Consider the following 22,142-nt stretch of genomic DNA (forward strand, 5'->3'; position numbering starts at 1 on the left):
ATTATAGTAGTCTTAGTTTAGCCATGGAAGAATTATTGTCAATATAATACTTCCATTGTTTAGCCGAGTCCCTTTGTCTTAAACGTAAGGTTATATAGATGATTTATACAGAACTAAACAGTTTAATGTCCATTTGTTGGTTACTTTTTGCAGTGGCTATTTGACCGGCACTGACTAAATCGGGTCATTGATGCGATTAGTAGAGAATAAAAAAGCTTTATAATAATTTAAAATCATTTTATCACAATATCAAGCAATAAAAATACAATATAATCAAAAATTAAATTTTGAAGATGTTCATTAATAAATAATTTATAACTTTATAATATATTAATTAAAAGCATGAAAAGACATTTGTGTATACAATTACTAAATATATTTTTTTCTAAAATATTCATAAAAAAAGTTGATGTCCAAATCTGTGTAAAACTATGGTTAAAATACCCTGCCATGCGATAAATATAGTGTTATGTAAAATACGTACATCATAAAAAAGACAATATTAAAAGTTGTTTGCTACGAGTTTCAAAAGGACACATGATTAAACATTTACAACTGTTACAAAACCAATTTTTTGCCTTTAGAATTTTTTTTTAATGCAGCACAAGATAAATGTTGCCACTCTAAACAGGAACTACACATAACACTGGCTTCCTTTGAATATGCATCATGGCACTCACACCACATCTTCCTATATCTATATGTTGCATATGTATAGATATGGTTATTTTTCTTCCCTTTATATACGCTCTTAAGAGCTTCCCAGACTCTTCCCATGCATCTTTGTGACAATACTTTTTGATTAAATCAATATCATTTTTCAATTGAGTCCAAACAAGGGGCAGTTAAAAGTTCAGGTCTTGCTTCAACTTGTTCCTCGGTTATTAAAATGTTGTTATAAACAGCATTTTTTTTTTTTTTGCAAAATCGCTTCCAACAAACCAGTCTAATAAAAGAAATCTGATTTCTTTGGAAATTGTCTTATGAAAAGGTACACAATTGCTTTTTCGGGTACGCTTTTTTGGAAGACCGATGACAGTTTGTGTCAAACCTTTTGGCCTTCCTGCACGTGTCTTCATATTTGGTGGAAGAAATATATGAGAAACACGCGATCCACAACAACTGGAATCCAGTTACATGTATATGCTCTGCCAATTTCTGTAGAAGTATGATATTACTGAGTTTGATGATTCTTCACAAAGTTCTTTGTAAAAAGATTGATATTCATCCTCTGATTTTGAGTAGACTATCTTCTGCATGATTTCTAGCTCGGGGGGGCCACTTCCTATGTAATGACTGGTAGGGATGAGCCGCTGGAATAGGTCACTATTTTATGCTTCATGATATATGAAAAGGGTGAGAAAATCAGATTAAATATATCAATAGGTTGATATTATCACTTGCTGGATTATATCATAAGTATCTGAAACTAATCAAATGTTCGTATTTATTTTTGATGCGGTTAAACCACAGTCGTAAATGCATCAGCTATTTGTCAACCCAATTAAACTCTATTTATACAATGTGGTATTTCCACTGAGGTCAGTTATAGATGCAATAAATCCAATCATTTTGACATTTCCACCTAATTAACATTGAAAAGTTTGTATACATGAAACATTTAAAGAAATTCCATAATATAGTGTCAGCGTCCTTCAAGAGGGAACGGCAAATGTGACTTTTTATCAGTTTTTAAGTAATGTTAATCTCAGTAAAAGTGATACTATGTGAAGTGCTACTACGTTTATCTGACAAAACATATTTTATTGTCTTTTGAAATTGAAAATTCTTCTTAATAAAAGATAAAAAAGGGGCAAATAGAGCAAAGTGTTTAAGATGTAACGAATTCATTGGAAAAGCAAGGTGTGATTATTGTGACTGCGTTGCTTCTAAACAAGAACGTAAAATGAGCGGGACCTAAAAATTTATGCATATACTAATGTACAAGAAGATGAAAAATATATCCAAATATGTGTATAGGTCTGTTTTTTGTTCATTAAAATATGATAAGGTATATATTTTTGATAAACAAAATATATGAAAAGGGTGGGGTACTTGATGTCTCAGCTGCTCACCCCTACCAAAAAAAGTTTGAAGTGGCCCCCCCGAGATTTCTAGTGCTTTAATTTTCTCACCAACTGTTATCCCTAATATTTCGATTGAAACTTCTAGTCTAAAATTCACTAAAACATGAGACAAACAGTTACACAACTGCAGCTCAGTAGTCTGTGGTATAGCTTTCCCCAAAACATTTCTTTCGGTCATGTCTTTGTCAGTTAATATAACTCGTATATTTTCCCAGTTTTTGTTCTTCAATTTGAATTGTTCGATAACTAGTGAAAGTATAAATTCCTCCTCCTGTGTAAGCAAAAACACAGCAACTATTTCATCAGTTTGTCCATTCCTATCTACATTGATTTATTTTAAGTAGGGTGGCATTCTCAGACTATTTGTCTAATATTTAAAAAAAATGATTGCACTGTACTTTTAATGCTTGCTATTGTGATAAAATGGTTTTAAACTATTATTAAGCTTTAAACTGCTTTTTTATTCTCTGTACGAGTCACATCAATGAACCGTGAGTTTTATTCAGTGCCGGCTAAATAGCAAAGCTATTTTGCCGGTGCCGGTCTAATAGCCATTGCCTTTTTTGTTGTTGTTGTCAATATTTGAATTGTTCTGATAGATCCTAAATTTTCCTAACTTTTAAAAACCCAGGTTTTACATATTGCCTGAAAATAATACATCTTTGTGTGTCCACACTGAAGTATTATTTCCCTTCCTTGTTATTGTACATTTCCGGTTTACACCTGTAAATTCTATTTCTGAATCATCGTATATTTATTTAAATTTGTAACAACATTTGATCATGTCATTTACTAAAAACACATTTAATGGAGTATGATGGCCTCCCAAAACAGAAAAATAACAGAAATACAAGTAGAGGATATTCAGAAGAGACGACATCCAAGTAAACACTATGTAAGTTGGCGTAGTACATAATTGTGTAAATGTCTTATATTTTCAGATAAATCAAAAACAAACAATCAATAGAGAAAATATGTCAAGTAAATGCAATTGCTTTAATGGTTATACACTTACAAATAGTGTTAAATCAAGTCATATTTTATTTTTTAGACAAGTATTTATATACTGATGTGGTATAAGACAAACGATATCATGGAATACACCTGTCAAAAAATTACTACAACACAGTTATAGTATCTTCGGATTATACTATACATGTATATTTAATTAAACAATACTTGCTTGAACTTAATCAATTATGTAGTTGAGCAGCGCCAGGTCCAGTACTTTTAAAAGGGGGTGGGGGCACTGACTGCCAATAAGAGCCTGAGGTGGTCTGCTACAGTCATGCTTTAGTGATTCCTTTTATAATCAACCAAATGTGGAAGTGGTCATATGTGGATCTAGGGTGGGGGGTGGGGGGGGGGGGGTGTGCATTTTGTTGAAAACATTTGATTGTATAGGGAATCACTGGACCCCCTCCTTAAGTTAGTTCAGTTAGTCAGTGCCCCCCCTCCCCCACTTGACAGAATATTCTGGATCAGCCACTGATGTTATTTAGGATATGTGAATATCTATTGATGATTTATTTATTATTTACATATCACTACAATGCAGATATAAAGTAATTAATGCTCTGTATTAACAGACTATTTTTTTTCTGTTAAAATAGGTTTATGTCATCAAAGTTATCTGGTCAGATGGCTCAAGACATGTTATTTACAGACGTTACAGTAGATTTTTCGACTTTCAGGTAAAAAAAATTCAAGTTTACTTAATAATTATTTTGTCTATGTTCAAAAGATAAAGGTTACACTTATAACATGTATAAGTCGGTTGCAGTTTTGGACATATACATTTATCATCAATTATGTTTATACATTATTAAGTTAAAGGAAACTGTCAATCTTTTGCCAACAATGAAAACAAGCAATCAAACAAAATGCTTTCTTTCAGGTTATGACACTGGGAAAATCTAGAAAGCTGCTATAATAAATTTAGCCCTGTATTTTACAAATGTATTTTATATTTAAAAATTAGTAAAGAGCAATGATGAAAAATTAACTCACACAAGTTTAAATGTTTTCTTTTTAAGCTTTCTCTGTTGGAGAAGTTTCCTATAGAAGCTGGATCTATTGATCCACAGAGAAGAATTATACCGTTTCTTCCAGGTAAGAATGAAATTAACAAATGAAAAAAAGTGAAAGAAAGGTTAAGCTTTATTTGCTAGTTAAAATGCCCAGTGAACATGTTAGATTTTGGCATATTTTTATGCCCCACCTACAATAGTAGTGGGGCATTTTGTTTTCTAGTCTGTGGGTCTGTTTGTCTGTATTTAATTTAAATTTTTTGGTCACAGTAGTTTTAGATGAAGTTGAAGTCCAATCGATTAGAAACTTAGTACACATGTTCTCTATGATATGATCTTTCTGAATTTAATGCCAAAATCAGAGTTTTGACCCCAATTTCACAGTCCACTGAATATAGAAAATAATAGTGTGAGTGGTGCATCCCTGTACTAGGGACACATTCTTGTTTAAGTAAGATACTATTTGAACTATTGGAATTATAAAGAAATTGCAGACACATTGAAAACTTCAATATCTTATAGAACATGTGAATCTAAAGTTGGAATATCTTAATGTATGTGTGCACATAAACATGATAAAGATCAAATATATTAAAGTACAATATACTTAGTACTAGTATACATTAACTGAAGATCAAATATATTAAAGTACAATATATACATTAACTAAAGGTCAAATATATTAAAGTACAATATATACATTAACTGAAGATCAAATATATTAAAGTACAATATATACATTAACTGAAGGTCAAATATATTAAAGTACAATATATACATTAACTGAAGGTCAAATATATTAAAGTACAATATATACATTAACTGAAGGTCAAATATATTAAAGTACAATATATACATTAACTGAAGGTCAAATATATTAAAGTACAATATATACATTAACTGAAGGTCAAATATATTAAAGTACAATATATACATTAACTGAAGGTCAAATATATTAAAGTACAATATATACATTAACTGAAGATCAAATATATCAAAGTACAATATATACATTAACTGAAGATCAAATATATTAAAGTACAATATATACATTAACTGAAGATCAAATATATTAAAGTACAATATATACATTAACTAAAGGTCAAATATAATAAAGTACACTATATACATTAACTAAAGATCTAATATTATCTTCAAGTACATCTTAACATGAAGGTTCAATTTCTTAATAATGATACAATATTATAGAGTTTATGTGCACATAAAGATTCAAAATCTTTTATAACAAACATGTGTACAAAATGGTGAAATGTCTTTAAGTGCATGTGTACTTTATTCCAATAATAATGTTTCCTTCTAGACATATTTGAATGTTGGGTATGAGCATGAAGGCTTCTGATATTTGATTGTTTGCTCAGAGCATAAAGGCATCTGATTTTTCTGGTTAAGCATCATGATGTCAACCAAATTAGAAAATAATCTAAACACATGTAATGATTGTTTAGACTAATGTGTACACATGAGTTGGTTATCTTTAAGGTCATAAAATTGAGAATGGAAACTGGGAATGTGTCAAAGATACAACAAAGCGAACTAAGAACAATAAACATCACAAAGCCACCAATGGGTCTTCAACACAGAGAAAAAAATCCTGGACCCCTAAACATATACATGTATACATACTGATTAAGCATTGTAGATTATCATTGATCATCTCAAGTAGATTCATTTTCTCGCTTAAGCTGGTACAGCGAAAGTGAGAAAAGCAATCGAGTTGAGATGACCAATGATAATCTATTTATCGCTATTTTACCTATGACGACGTTGTCAATTTCATGTTAATTTCGTTAGCAACGCCACATGGCCTCCTTAGTTTCTAGTGATATTTTTCCCATCTCAAGCAAGAAGCATGATATGAAAATTATCACAAAAAAAGAACAAAAGAAAAATGCACAAAATAGCGATAATATGATATATTTTATGAAAAGATTTGTTAACTATTATAAACAGGAATCTATCAAGAAAACTTGTAAAAGGAAACTACATCTACATAAACGTGTCTATTGTTTGTTAATTAAAAGTACAAAAACACAGTCATATAGATGATGATTTTGCATTTTATTTAGTTAACATTCTAAACGGTAGGGTATATTGTTTATTTTTCCTGGAGAAGAAAATAAAACTTTATGAAGAAGGAAGATAGGAAATCCTTATACTTATCATACAACAACTCTCATATCAATGTACTTCTTACTTGTGCTGTACACACGCGAATAACATTAAACAAAATAGATCTTGGGAAAATTTCACTAGGTTTCAACTTGAATATTATGGTTTTCATTGATATTCAGGATTCAGGTACACTGTTAAGATACAATGACACAAATTTGACCGAATCCCAAACAAAGCGGACATTCGATCAAAGGCTGATTTTTATGCAAATTACTAAGTCAACACTGAAAAAAAAAAAAAGAGTAGTCAAGAATACAGTTAGATTGCTTATTTTATTTCTAAATAATACAAAGAGATGTCAAGAATACAATATAACATTGACAACACATGATGTTTCTGTTTACTTGGCCAAACAATTTCATTCCCAAGGTAAAAAAACGCGTACTATACATGCCTTTCTACAGTATTGTTTACTTTTCCTGGAGAAGGAAATAAAAACTTTATGAAGAACGAAGATAGGAAATCCTTATACTTATCATAAAACAACTTTCATATCAATGTACTTCTTACTTGTACTGTACACACGTGAATAACAATGTACTTCTTAGAAGTGATATGATTTTTTATTAAGGAAGGGTATTATGATGTACAGTACAACCTGTCTAATTTGAAACTTGAGTATTCCAATATCCTGCTTTAACCAACACATTTTCATGGTCTCAAACCATGCCAATCCTTGTAGAAAAAACCTGAATATTCCGATATCCTGCTAAATCTGATTTTTTTTTCGGGTTCCCTAGTGTGTCAGATAACACAGGTTAAACTATATATACAAGTTTCCCTGAAGAGGTTAGGGATGAATAATCAGAAAAGTCAAGTCAATCAGTTACGAATTAGACACTAATTTTGAATGTTATTTTTTTACACTTCCTTTTTAACAAATTGTGTTTAAGAATTTTAACACTCCATCTACCACAGAAGAGGGGATTTATTTTCTGGTTTGTTGTCTGTCCATCAGGTTGAAGGTTTTGGTTGAGGTAGTTTGTTGTCTGTCCATCAGGTTGAAGGTTTTGGTTGAGGTAGTTTGTTGTCTGTCCATCAGGTTGAAGGTTTTGGTTGAGGTAGTTTGTTACCTGTCCATCAGGTTGAAGGTTTTGGTTGAGGTAGTTTGTTGTCTGTCCATCAGGTTGAAGGTTTTGGTTGAGGTAGCTTGTTGTCTGTCCATCAGGTTGAAGGTTTTGGTTGAGGTAGTTTGTTGTCTGTCCATCAGGTTGAAGGTTTTGGTTGAGGTAGTTTGTTGTCTGTCCATCAGGTTGAAGGTTTTGGTTGAGGTAGTTTGTTGTCTGTCCATCAGGTTGAAGGCTTTGGTTGAGGTAGTTTGTTGTTTGTCCATCAGGTTGAAGGTTTTGGTTGAGGTAGGATTTGTTACCTGTCCATCAGGTTGAAGGTTTTGATTGAGGTAGTTTGTTGTCTGTCCATCAGGTTGAAGGTTTTGGTTGAGGTAGTTTATTGTCTGTCCATCAGGTTGAAGGTTTTGGTTGAGGTAGTTTATTGTCTGTCCATCAGGTTGAAGGTTTTGGTTGAGGTAGTTTGTTACCTGTCCATCAGGTTGAAAGTTTTGGTTGAGGTAGTTTGTTGTCTGTCCATCAGGTTGAAGGTTTTGGTTGAGGTAGTTTGTTGTCTGTCCATCAGGTTGAAGGCTTTGGTTGAGGTAGTTTGTTGTTTGTCCATCAGGTTGAAGGTTTTGGTTGAGGTAGGATTTGTTACCTGTCCATCAGGTTGAAGGTTTTGGTTGAGGTAGTTTGTTGTCTGTCCATCAGGTTGAAAGTTTTGGTTGAGGTAGTTTGTTACCTGTCCACCAGGTTGAAGGTTTTGGTTGAGGTAGTTTGTTGTCTGTCCATCAGGTTGAAGGTTTTAGTTGAGGTAGTTTATCGTCTGTCCATCAGGTTGAAGGTTTTGGTTGAGGTAGTTTGTTGTCTGTCCATCAGGTTGAAGGTTTTGGTTGAGGTAGTGTATTGTCTGTCTATCAGGTTGAAGGTTTTGGTTGAGGTAGTTTGTTGTCTGTCCATCAGGTTGAAGGTTTTGGTTGAGGTAGTTTGTTACCTGTCCATCAGGTTAAAGGTTTTGGTTGAGGTAGTTTGTTGTCTGTCCATCAGGTTGGAGGTTTTGATTGAGGTAGTTTGTTGTCTGTCCATCAGGTTGAAGGTTTTGGTTGAGGTAGTTTGTTGTCTGTCCATCAGGTTGAAGGTTTTGGTTGAGGTAGTTGATTGTCTGTCCATCAGGTTGAAGGTTTTGGTTGAGGTAGTTTGTTGTCTGTCCATCAGGTTGAAGGTTTTGTTGAGGTAGTCGATTGTCTGTTCATCAGGTTGAAGGTTTTGGTTGAGGTAGTTTGTTGTCTGTCCATCAGGTTGAAAGTTTTGGTTGAGGTAGTTTGTTACCTGTCCATCAGGTTGAAGGTTTTGGTTGAGGTAGTTTGTTGTCTGTCCATCAGGTTGAAGGTTTTGGTTGAGGTAGTTTGTTGTCTGTCCATCAGGTATAAGGTTTTGGTTGAGGTAGATTGTTGTGTCTCCATCAGGTTGAAGGTTTTGGTTGAGGTAGTTTGTTGTCTGTCCATCAGGTTGAAGGTTTTGGTTGAGGTAGTTTGTTATGAGGTTTTGTAGCATAAATTTGATTCTTGGTATACATGTTCATCTTGAGTTGATCTTTTATAATTATTTGGGAAATGACACTTTTACCCCATTTAACTCCTCACTGAACATTGAAATATGATAGTGCAAACAGGGCATGGTGTCCTAAGTCATTTTATACTTTGGTTGTTTGTTGTCTCAAAGGAAATCATACCAAATCTCATTAGTATTATATAATGTTCTATAAAATTGAGAATGGAAATGGGGAATGTGTCAAAGAGACAACAACCCGACCAAATAAAAAAACAACAGCAGAAGGTCACCAACAGGTGAGTTATAAGACACATTCAGAAATTGTATTCTTTTAAAAAAAGAAATAAGAAATTACATTTATTTTTAAAATGCTAAACTGTAATTACATTTACATCCTCAATGAATACATTTTTTCTTTTATGCCACCTGCATAAGAAGAGGCATCTCTATAGGTACCAGTCTTGTATTACAACTCCAGTTTCCAGTGCATGTCAAAACATGGAGGGAAACAAAATAGTGCATTTTTTTCTGATTTTTTTTCTGAACTCAATTCTTTCTGTTTGATTATAGGTTTATGCTGAATTGAAACATATATATAGACTTTAAAAAAAATCTTGCATCTTTTGGGGATATCAATCTAGGAAAGTGGAAGGATATCATGTTTACTGGGAGTGGTGCGGCCTAGTATAAATAGCTAACAGAAAGTAGAAAAAAAAATGTTTTGACTTCAGGATTGCGTAAATTTTTATTCTTACTTTTTTTTCTTCGATTAAATCATAATTTTACATTAGTACATACATGATATGAACACGAATTTTTTATATGTAGCATTTTTTATTTTTTTATTTTCAAAGATCAGCTGTTTTGCATGTAAGCCTATGGAGCAGTCAATTACAAGACTTCAACCTATATGGACATATGTTTAGCTTTATCATCAAGTGCTTTTAAGTGATGACTAATACTATTCACATCATAACCATTTATCAAAAGTAGATTATCAAAAGGTGATACCCTTTTCACTGTCTATTTACCAATTATCATTTCTTGTATAATAGCAATGACAAAACAAATAACACATTGTAAGCAGTCAGCTAATGAGAGGTTTATTTGGTGTTATTAACCCGTCAGGTTTTGGTCATCGATAACAAGACATTTTACTGTCCATTTTATTGCTATATTTTACACCTATTGTCTGTGGTCAGATCAACATTAAATCTGGTATTGACGTACATTGGTGTTTTACCATTGGCTCTATCTCTTGTATTAGCTAAGTCATATAAAACACAACTGTCTATTATTTAGTTTCATTTGTTTTGTCTATTATGTAGAAGTAGAATGCCTTATAATTGTAAGTCTATTTTACATGTAACTATTTTTTTGTTGTTGACTAGGGCAAATTCATCATTTTTTGGGTTGTTTTTTTGCAAACAAACCTTTCATCCTTAGAGTAATACTTACTTGAAGCCATCTTCCTCCCTAGCCTGGAGTTGAAATCATAATAGTTATCTTTAATACTCATATTGTCATATTATATTTAAAAATAATTGTTAGTCAAATTTTATTATCATTTCATTGTTGTGTGTTGTTCTTAGGAACTTGAGGGTATACACATTTTTCATTTTCATTCTCTAATCTAACATTGCCTCAACCAAATGTTATGACACTTATATACAATGCAACAATCACAAAACTCAGAATTACCATTCTTGACTTATGTCCCTTTAATACTTTATATTCAAGTCTTTGTCCCATCAACAGGTCCCCCATTTATTTAAGAATTTCCAATTATTTTGCAGGGAAAATATTTTTTGGTAGAAGTCATATAAGAGAAGTAGCCCTGAAAAGACAAGTACAGATTAGTGAATACTGTTCTGTAAGTACACACTCTAATTTATGTTCAGCAAAGTACATATAACTATCATTAATAACTACTCTATAATATAAATTCAATATGTACATATATGTATCATTGGATACTGCAATTACAATGTGGATATTTGTGTAACATTGAATACTGCAATTACAATGTGGATATTTGTGTAACATTGAATACTGTAATTACAATGTGGATATTTGTGTAACATTGAATACTGTAATTACAATGTGGATATTTGTGTAACAAGTAAATATCATTGAACATTGTATTTATGTTGATTGATAATCATACAATGTTCTGTAATACTGTAAATACAGTTTTCCCATTTTAAATATCCTGATAACTAAATACTTATGTATTTCCTCATTAATTGCTTATGAACTTCCTGTTTACGTTATAATTATATACATGTAAATGATATATTCTTAAACATTTAGATGATTTTTGACATTTTCATCATATTTTTCACCAGAGCTACTCTTCAGAGCATCATGAAAACATGATATGATGCTTTTATGCCCCACCTAGGATAGTAGAGGGGCATTATGTTTTCTGGTCTGTGCATGTGTGCGTCCGTTCGTCCGTCTGTCTGTCCCGCCTCAGGTAAAAGTTTTTGGTCAAGGTAGTTTTTGATGAAGTTGAAGTCCAATCGACTTCAAACTTAGTACACATGTTGCCTATGATATGATCTTTGTAATTTTAATGCATAGAAAATAATTATGTGAGTGGGGCATTCGTGTACTGAGGACACATTCTTGTTTTTTTACATCCATTGCTCTTCAAGTTCATATTTATCGTAAATTATAAGCGGGGGATAACTAAAGTCAGCAGATGCTCACAGCTTAACTTATAATATTTTGCTAAATATTGTTACATCTAGCAGGGAAGAACTCCAATTTAAAAAAAGTCACTACATGTACTAAAAAATGAAAACTTAATGGTAGACATTTTGAGGTTAGGAAAGATAGGATATATTCTAATAACCAGAATACAAGTTACATTTTTATTCTTTTTACCTCAGGCTCAGAATGGCTCATGACTCACACCACTTACAATGCAATTACAATTAATATTTCAGTGTGTAGTTTCATAGATATTTCAAATGATTGAGATTGAGAATGGAAATGTAGAATAGATCAGCTGCTTGATCCATACAAAACAGCTGATCAATATATTTGGATTCATATAAGTGCATGGTGCAATGGACAATAAAAGTACATGTTCAGTTCAGTTCCTCAGTATAAACATCAGAAGATGTGGTATGATTGGGAATGAGTCAACTCAATTCCCTTGAGAGTTCAAATAATAGGATATTAAGCAATTACAGGTCACCATTCAAAAACCCATACTGTATAGTCAGTGTTAAAAGGCCTTGACAGATGTAGATTTTCATTATTTTGACATTCAATTATATTGTTTTCCGAACACATGTTACAACTCAATGGTCTTTATAACAATTATGTTTTTACACAATATGAATAAAAGAATAGAAAATGGTATAAGTCATGACTAAACACTATTTTTTTTTGTAAAAAAATTTACTTCAAAATTCAATAGGTAAGGGAAAGGTGAATATCTTAAAAACATTGACCCAAGGTTCTATTGACTGTTGGCAGCAAAGCATCTATATTATTGACCTTGAACACAAAGCATCTTTTTTATTGACCTATAGCATAGACCATTGTCTTTTTGTATGAGTTATAAAGCCAGGACATTCATACCTTAATAGGGGTTTCGAAAGCAAAACGTTAAATTAAAAGCCAAGTAAGCTCATATGTTTAGAGAAGATAATTAAGTCAATAGTGAACCATATCCCTACTGTTGTATAGTTAGATATAGAAGGCAGTATAACCATAATGAAGATTGAGTTGAAAAAACTTGGTATTGATCTTTGTGAAATTTTACAAGAAGGTTAAATACCACAAAAGGAAGATTAGAATTGATTTTAGGGGTTATGGTACCAACAGTTTTGGAATTAGAGGCCAAAAACAAGCACTTTTGTAGTTCCCTTGAAGGAAGCAATTAAAATAAAGTAATCTTCTTCTAAATATGAACAAATTAAAGAATTTTCTTCAGAATAAAAGTATATGTACATAATTTTTATAATGAAAACTATCCATTGAGTTATAAAAAGACATAAGCATTATTTTTTTTAATTTGAGGTTTCTTATGACTTTAAGTATAAGATAAAGTTCATTTAAGGAAAAATATAGTGAAATCCTATATTGAATAAAAAAAAATTGATTTAGACCTTTGACCATGTTGACCATGTTTATTTTGTGTCAGAAACCTATATTATGTCAAATTTTTTATCAAAATCCAAATTTAGACAGTATCAAGCTTGAATATTGTGTCCAAAATCCAAATACTCCCAATCTGTTTAGGATTCGACCTCTGTTGTCGTATCAGGTAGCACTCAACGAATCTTTTAATTTGTTTAGTAGAAAAAATAATTTTTCACACCAAGTTAAAATTTGTTAAACCTTATGATATAACATGTACATGTCGTTTGGATGAATAGTTCCAAAACATATTGTCCTCTCTAATTTTAGATCATTTTTAGATTAGGCATTCCAGAGTTGTGAGATTTAATATCTAAATAACTTAGGCAGTATTTCAGATGTCTCCAAATAACTCAAATATTTTTCTTCTCATAAATCCTTAACAAACACTGTTATGTTCCTTAAGCTACAAATATTCAATCTTAAATAAATTTATACTTTCCCTTATATATAGACAGACAGAAATTTTTTGTGCTCCTTGCATATATATTTATTTAGATTATGACTTGTTTTTATAAATTGCTAGTATCTTTATTTGTAATTGAGTTATAATTTTGGACTAGATTTTATTGTCGTTAAAGTTGTAGTCAATATATATATGCATACACAATGAAAAGGGAAGCATTTAAAAATGATGAACAACAAACCAGCATCCTCATTAAACCCAATATATGTCTGATAGTATAAATAGTCCAGAAACTCACATTTTATTTGTCTGTTTGTTTTACATATGCTTTGTTATTGATGAGTATTAATTTGATAAAAAAAATGTTGCAACACTAAAACATTGTGAACAAGAATGTGTCCCAAGTTCACAGATGCCGCATCCGCATTATCATTTTTTTAAATTTTCAGTGGACTGTGGAAATGGGGTTAAACTCTAATTTGGCATTAAAATTAGAAAAATCATATCATAAGGACCATATATAGATATAGAAAGATGTGGTGTGAGTGCCAATGAGACAACTCTCCATCCAAATACCAATTTAAAAAGTAAACCATTATAGGTTAAAGTACGGCCTTCAACACGGAGCCTTGGCTCACACCGAACAACAAACTATAGAGGACCCCAAAATTACTAGTGTAAAACCATTCAAACGGGAAAATACTTAGTTTCGAGTTGATTGGACTTCAACTTCATCAAAAACTACCTTGACCAAAAACTTTAACCTGAAGCAAAATGTATGCACAGACCAGAAAACATAATGCCCATCCATGGGGCATAAAAAAATAAGGTTCTTGACAAAAGTTGAGTTGAAATTTTAACCATTCGATTGGAAATAATATAAAAGTGTTGAATGTCAGTTTCTAGATTCAAATTTAATTTTCATGATTTCAAAAAAGGAGAAGACCAGAAATAAAGAGTTTTAATTGAAAAGTTATTGTTTTTCACTAAATATTTTTAAAAGTGTTTGATTTCCTAAAAGGGTGGAGTTTGATAGAGAAAAAATGACATGATGCAATATGTACAATTTATTATATCCTGTGAATTTATCTTGATAGCCTTTTTTTAAACATCCTTTTTTATAACTTTTGTCAAGGCCATCAGATCATTTCCCATAATTTATAATTTTTGTATCTGTGAATTGTTATCTCTTCCAATTTTGGTGTATGATAATATAATGCCTCGTTCACACAGACATTTAATTCGAATTGAATGTGAATCGAATTCACTAACTACGTTCAAACACTCTTCTTTTTTTAATTTGAATTGATTCGAATTGGTTAATTCAAATTACCCAATTGGAATTAGAAATACGTTTTTGTTAATATGAATTAAAAGTTAACGTCGTTTGGACAGTAAAGCAAATTTGACCCGCATTGTAATTCGAATTAGAATTCACGTTAGGGCGTAAAACGTTTCAAATGCGAATTAAAATAATTCGAATTAGTTAATGCGAATTGAATTTGAATTATATGTGAACTCAGCATAATAATAATAATAATAACTATACCCTTCCTTTAAAGCTCTGACAAAGTTGGGATATACTGTTTTACCTCTGTCTGTCAGCTTGTTCATCCATCATCCCACCCATCCGTCCATCTGTCAGTCTATTCATCAGTCTGTCTGTCCATTCCAGTAAATGTTTTTCGTCACATTTTTCTCAGGAACTACATTACAAGGACTTCTGAAAGTAGGTTTCAGGGTTTATATAAGTCAGCTATACTGTGTGATAGATTTTCACTCAACAACTTCTTGATTACCTTATATTTTTAGCAAGGGGGGATTATCATTAGTTAGGTGGTCATAACTTGATTGTGCATTATTACTCCATTGTAACGCCAATGGAAATTGGAAATTGATAAGCTTTTGACAGATGTAAACCACTGCATAAGGATGTGCTTGGAGGGATATAATCCCAGTTTGAATGAAACAGTGAGATCACAAACATAATTAGGTATGAACAAAGTGATAAAAGTCCCTTGTAAGCCTGAGGTCACCTCCTCCTTTAAATATTGGTGTCAAATTGTATTTAGACCCTCCTGAAAATTATCCATTGTTTCAGATGACAAACCTGGTAATACCATTATGTTCTCAGTTTTAGCTTTAATTTTCTATTTCACTCCAACTTGTAGCTAGTTTGAGTGGCAGGGATTACCATGGTTTGTTTTGTATTTTCTGTCTGTTGATTTGACAGAATTTTGATTGCCTTATGAACATACTGGGGATTCATTATAAATTGTGTGATACTAATTTTTGTAGATTTCACAATATAGGTACTGGTAAACCACTTATTTGAATGATCAATGAAGCACATAATTTTTAAAGGTTTAAATCATGACTTTGGCAAAACCACAAAATTAAAGTCATGATTTGATGATTTTAGCGATCATGAAATTATTGAACCAATTCATGCATATTTACTACATATAAAGTCCTTTGTGTGCTTGTTTGTTTACATTTATTATGAATCTAAAACAAATAAAAAATCACATATTTCAATTTACTAATTTAAGTAAAACGGATATATTCCTTTCAGGAATCTTGAGGTTTAAGAATAGGTTGCAAATGTTTTCTTGTTTAAATTTATTTGAGGAACTAATTCTGCTAATAATTGATGTCCTGATAATGATTTTACTCTCTAACAATAATAAAAAATTCAGATATCAAAACCATCATACACATTGAATGTAATCTATATATTGCATTGTCTAATTCCTTTTGAAAATTACCTCCAGAAGATGCATTTAATTCGCAACTGAACATTTAACAATCCTAAATCCATCTAATGACAATTCTAGACAAATGTGTCATGATTTTATATAATGCTTTCTTTACAGGCATTAATAAGTCTTCCTCCACTCATATCAGAGGATGAAGAGTTGATAGATTTCTTTGACCTTGAACCTGATGACCTCAACCCAAATGAACTTGAGCAGTAAGTTTAAAATTTCTGTATAGTTTCAGTAGCTTAATTTTACATTTAAATGGATGTGGTCTTAAGTTGTCTATAAATCACTTAAGAATTTAGTTTTACCTCAAGTCTGATAACCTTACCTTAGATAAAAATCTAGTTGTTCTTATGCAAAGTTCAAGGCAAAACATATTTATGAATATACCTTTACTGGGCATATGAAATATTTAAAGGATCTATAAATACTCTTTTAAAAACTCTTTGATATTCAATTTTTGAAAATTTACTGTTAATAAAATGTTACAATCTTTCTAACACTCTCAGGTTTTTGTCGAGCCTGCAACTTTTGTTTCAGAAGGCTCGACATAGGGATAGTGATCTGGTGGCGGCTACGACGGCGGTGTTACCTAACTTCTTCAAAGATTCATATTTTAGAAGGTGGAAGACCTGGATGCTTCATACTTTGTATATAGATGCCTAATGTTACAAACTTTCCGTCAGTCACATGTCCAATGTCCTTGACCTCATTTTCATGGTTCAGTGACTACTTGAAAAAAAGTTCACACTTTTTGAAATGTTAAATTATCTCTTATTATAAGTAATAGGATAAATATATTTGGTATGAGCGTACCTTGCAAGGTCCTCATGCCTGTCAGACAGTTTTCACTTGACCTTGACCTTGATCTCATTTCATGGATTAGTGAACAAGGTTAAATTTTGGTGGTCAATTCCATATCTCAGATACTATAAGCAATAGGTCTTGAATATTTGGTGTATTGAAGGTATGTAAGTTGTACATGTCTAGCTGACAGGTGTCATCTGACCTTGGCATCATTTTCATGGTTCAGTGGTCAAAGTTAAATATTTGAGTTTTAGTCTATTTTTTCTTATACTATATGCAATAGGTCAACTATATTTGGTGAATGGAAATATTTTATGATCTATGTCAGTCGCGCAGGTTTTATTTGACCTTGACCTCATTTTCACCCTTCATTGCTTAGTGTTAAGTATTTGTGTTTTGGTCTGTTTTTCTTAATTTATAAGCCATAGGTCAATATATTTATTGTATTAAATAATAATAGTTAACTGTACATGTGTGCCTGGCATGGTTCATATGACCGTGACCTCATTTTCATGGTTCATTGATTAATGTTTAGTTTTCTTGGTTAATGTTGAGTTTATGTGACAGTTGAAATAACTGTGCACCACTTATTGCGGACCTGTTTTTGTATTTTTATGAGTTACAATTTATGACTAATATAAGAAATGACCCATCAAAACAACATTTGATACAAAAATTTAACAATACTTTTAGATATTTGGATGATATATTGGCTCTCAATAATGACGACTTCAGTAGGTATACAAGTATGATAACAGTATGATAACAATGACCACTGCCCTTTCCTCGATCTTGATATCTATATCATAAACGGGAAGCTTAATACAAAAAATTATGATAAAAGAGATGATTTTTCATTTCCTATTGTTAATTATCCATTTTTAGATGGTGACGTTCCCTTGTCACCATCTTATGGTGTTTATATATCTCAACTTGAACGATTCGCTCGTGTATGTAACAACGTATTAGATTTTAGCGAGAGAAATTTATGTATTACTGAAAAATTATTACACCAGGGTTTTCGATATCACAAACTGGTCAAAACATTTACTAAATTTTATCACCGGTATAAGGAAATAATTCGTAAATATAACTCAACATGCAGACATCTTATACGTTCAGGTATTTCACATCCAAAATTTATGGAAATATTCTTTATAAAGCACAAAAATGTCAGTATTCTCCTCAAAAACTAACAAAACCTTTAAATAGACTTATTAAAAGGGGATATTAAATTACGATACTGTTGTCAGGTCATAAAAGATTGCATATTTTGGCTTTAACATTGATTCACTGATAGGGTCTTTGCATCGGAACTAAACACATTTATTTCTAAAAAAACAGTTGTTGGCATGACACGGGTTATGTTCTTCTCATATATTTTATGATAGTATGATACTAAACCCCTAACGGGAGGGATTGTATCTGATATTCATATGATGAAGACATAATCTTTCAATCAGTTTAATTGAGGTCTGGAGCTGGCATGTCAGTTAACTGCTAGTAGTCTGTTGTTATTTATGTATTATTGTCATTTTATTTATTTTCTTTTGTTACATCTTTTGACTTCTCTTGAACTGAATTTTAATGTGCGTATTGTTATTCTTTTACTTTTCTACATTGGCTAGAGGTATAGGGGGAGGGTTGAGATCTCATAAACATGTTTAACCCCGCCGCAATTTTGCGCCTGTCCCAAGTCAGGAGCCTCTGGCCTTTGTTAGTCTTGTATGATTTTTAAATTTTAATTTCTTGTGTATAATTCGGAGTTTAGTATGAAGTCCATTATCACTGTACTATTATGCATATTTTAGGGGCCAGCTGAAGGACTCCTACGGGTGCGGGAATTCTCGCTACATTGAAGACCCATTGGTTGCCTTTGGCTGTTGTTTGCTCTATGGTCGGGTGGTTGTCGCTTTGACATATTCACCGTTTCCTTTCTCAATTTTACTTTATATTTATGACTATCGACATGATATCAATGATTAGTAAAAAAGGGGAGACATTTCAGCGTGTGCACTCTTGTTCTATATATTCTTGCATAAATTTCCTTAGCCAGATTTGGCACATTTTTGAAATCCAGCTTTACTAATGCTCTTCAGCTTCTAAACTGATTTGTCATACCAACTATTTTGATTCACGTGCCACCTGTTGATTTTCATTAAAATGAAGTGGGCTTCTGATATAATTGAATTATGATATAGAAATGTGGAATAATTATATCCCACACAACCAAGTTGCAGAGGGTATAATGTTTTTGACCCATCTGTCAGTCCATCTGTCAGGCCGTCAGTCTGTCTGTCCGTCCGTCAGTCCTGTTTCTTGTCATAGCAACTCCTCTCAAACTACACAACAGAATTTTAAGAAACCTTTTTAGATAATAAGGACATAATATGAAAATGTGCATATTCACAGGAAATTACAATTCAATTTTTTTTCTTGGAGTTATGCCCCTTTGAACTTACTTGTCTTAATGTACTACTGCAACAGTTCGTCATCGCAACTTCTCTGAAACCAGAAACTTTGTAGATAATAAGAACATACTGTGTAGATGTGCATTATATCGACAGGAGATTATTATTCATTTTTAGCTCACCTGACCCGAAGGGCCAAGTGAGCTTATGCAATCACTTGGCGTCCGTCTTTGTCCGTCGTCTGTCACCTGTTGTTGTCTGTCGTCGTAAACTATTTCAAGAATCTTCTCCTCTGAAACTACTAGGTAAAATACTTCCAAACTTTAATTGAATGTTCCTTAGGGTATCTAGTTTATAAATTGTATCCGAAGTTTTGATCTATTAACAAACATGGTCGCCATTGCTAAAAATAGAACATAGGGGTCAAATGCAGTTTTTATACGACCGCAAATTTTGAAAAAATTTTCGTCGTATATTGCTATCACGTTGGCGTCGTCGTTGTCGTCGTCGTCGTCGTCGTCCGAATACTTTTTATTTTCGCACTCTAACTTAAGCAAAAGTGAATAGAAATCTATGAAATTTTAACACAAGGTTTATGACCATAAAAGGAAGGTTGGTATTGATTATGGGAGTTTTGGTCCCAACATTTTAGGAATTAGGGGCCAAAAAGGGCCCAAATAAGCATTTTCTTTGTTTTCGCACTATAACTTTAGTTTAAGTTAATAGAAATCTATGAAATTTTGACACAAGGTTTTTGACCACAAAAGAAAGGTTGGGATTGATTATGGGAGTTTTGGTTTCAACAGTTTAGGAATTAGGGGCCAAAAAGGGACCCAAATAAGCATTTATCTTGGTTTTTGCACCATAACGTTAGTATAAGTAAATAGAAATCTATGAAATTTAAACTCAAGGTTTATGACCATGAAAGGAAGGTTGGTATTGTTTTTGGGAGTTTTGGTCCCGACAGTTTAGGAATAAGGGGCCCAAAGGGTCCAAAATTAAACTTTGTTTGATTTCATCAAAATTGAATAATTGGGGTTCTTTGATATGCTGAATCTAACTGTGTATGTAGATTCTTAACTTTTGGTCCCGTTTTCAAATTGGTCTACATTAAGGTCCAAAGGGTCCAAAATTAAACTTAGTTTGATTTTGACAAAAAAAGAATCGGTTGGGTTCTTTAATATGTTGAATCTAAAAATGTACTTAGATTCTTGATTATTGGCCCAGTTTTCAAGTTGGTCCAAATCGGGGTCCAAAATTAAACTTTGTTTGATTTCATCAAAAATTGAATAAATGGGGTTCTTTGATATGCCAAATCTAACTGTGTATGTAGATTCTTCATTTTTGGTCCTGTTTTCAAATTGGTCTACATTTAAGTCCAAAGGGTCCAATATTAAACTAAGTTTGATTTTAACAAAAATTGAATTCTTGGGCCTCTTTGATATGCTGAATCTAAACATGTACTTAGATTTTTGATTATGGGCCCAGTTTTCAAGTTGGTCCAAATCAGGATCTAAAATTATTATATTAAGTATTGTGCAATAGCAAGTCTTTTCAATTGCACAGTATTGCGCAATGGCAAGAAATATCTAATTGCACAATATTGTGAAATAGCAATTTTTTTTTTAATTAGAGTTATCTTTCTTTGTCCAGAATAGTAAGCAAGAAATATCTTAGTGCAAAATATTGTTCAATAGCAAGATTTTTTTTTATATAATTGGAGTTATCTTTCTTTGTCCAGAATCAACTTAAATCTTTGTTATATACAATATACAATGTATATTCACTTTTTACTACCAACTGATAAATTAAAATAATCTTTACCATTCAGTGAAAACAAGCAGTTTTTTTACATCTCAATATTTTATGATGTATTTAAATGAGTAGTTATTGTTGCAAACTCCATTAGAATATTTTAATTGAGATTAGTTTTGGAATAATGGAAAGGGGGATGTGATTAAAAAAATTGGGTTCAATTTTTCTCATTTGAAATTTCTTAAATAAAAAGAAAATTTCTTCAAACATTTTTTTGAGAGGATTACTATTCAACAGCATAGTGAATTGCTCTAAGAGAAAACAAAAAAATTAAGTTCATTAGAACACATTCATTCTGTGTCAGAAACCTATGCTGTGTCAACTATTTAATCATAATCCAAATTTAGAGCTGAATCCAGCTTGAATGTTGTGTCCTTACTTGCCCCAACCGTTCAGGGTTCAACCTCTGCGGTCGTATAAAGCTACGCCCTGCGGAGCATCTGGTTGGCTTATATCTCAAAAAGGAAAGCATTTAGAGCTAATCTGACATGGGGGTAAAAATGTTCATTAGGGTAAGATCTATCAGCCCTGTAATTTTCAGATGAATAAAACAACCCATTGTTGGGTTGCTGCCACTTAATTGGTAATTTTAAGGAAATTTTGCAGTTTTTGGTCATTATCTTGAATATTATTATAGATAAAGATAAACTGTAAACAGCAAAAATGATCAGCAAAGTAAGATCTACAAATAAGACAATATGACCAAAATTGTCAATTGACCCTTTAAGGGGTTATTGTCCTTTAATGACAATTTTTCACAATTTGTTCATCATATTTGCTTACTTTAAAAAATCTTCTCCTCTAAAACTACTCATCCAAATTCAACCAAACTTCAACTGAATGATCAGTAGGGTGTATAAAAAAAAGTTT

The 22,142-nt window shown here is 32.0% G+C and overlaps 1 protein-coding gene across 2 annotated transcripts in view; it reads left to right on the forward strand.

Annotated features, from left to right (window-relative positions):
- Positions 1-2,772: 2,772 nt before the first annotated feature.
- LOC134714996 (SH3 and PX domain-containing protein 2B-like) overlaps positions 2,773-22,142 on the forward strand; it is a 54,078-nt gene continuing 34,708 nt past the window's right edge. Inside the window, exons 1-5 of one of the 2 annotated variants that reach the window (XM_063576802.1) lie at positions 2,773-2,982; positions 3,701-3,781; positions 4,124-4,199; positions 10,707-10,783; positions 16,351-16,448. In XM_063576802.1, coding sequence (XP_063432872.1) covers positions 2,902-2,982; positions 3,701-3,781; positions 4,124-4,199; positions 10,707-10,783; positions 16,351-16,448 — 413 coding nt within the window. In that variant the 5' untranslated portion in view covers positions 2,773-2,901. Of the gene's footprint in view, positions 2,983-3,700; positions 3,782-4,123; positions 4,200-10,230; positions 10,259-10,706; positions 10,784-16,350; positions 16,449-22,142 lie in introns of those variants that run through there. The other variant, XM_063576804.1, reaches the window with a different exon arrangement.

This window comes from Mytilus trossulus, chromosome 4 (assembly GCF_036588685.1).
Source record: "Mytilus trossulus isolate FHL-02 chromosome 4, PNRI_Mtr1.1.1.hap1, whole genome shotgun sequence".
Taxonomy (NCBI): domain Eukaryota; kingdom Metazoa; phylum Mollusca; class Bivalvia; order Mytilida; family Mytilidae; genus Mytilus; species Mytilus trossulus.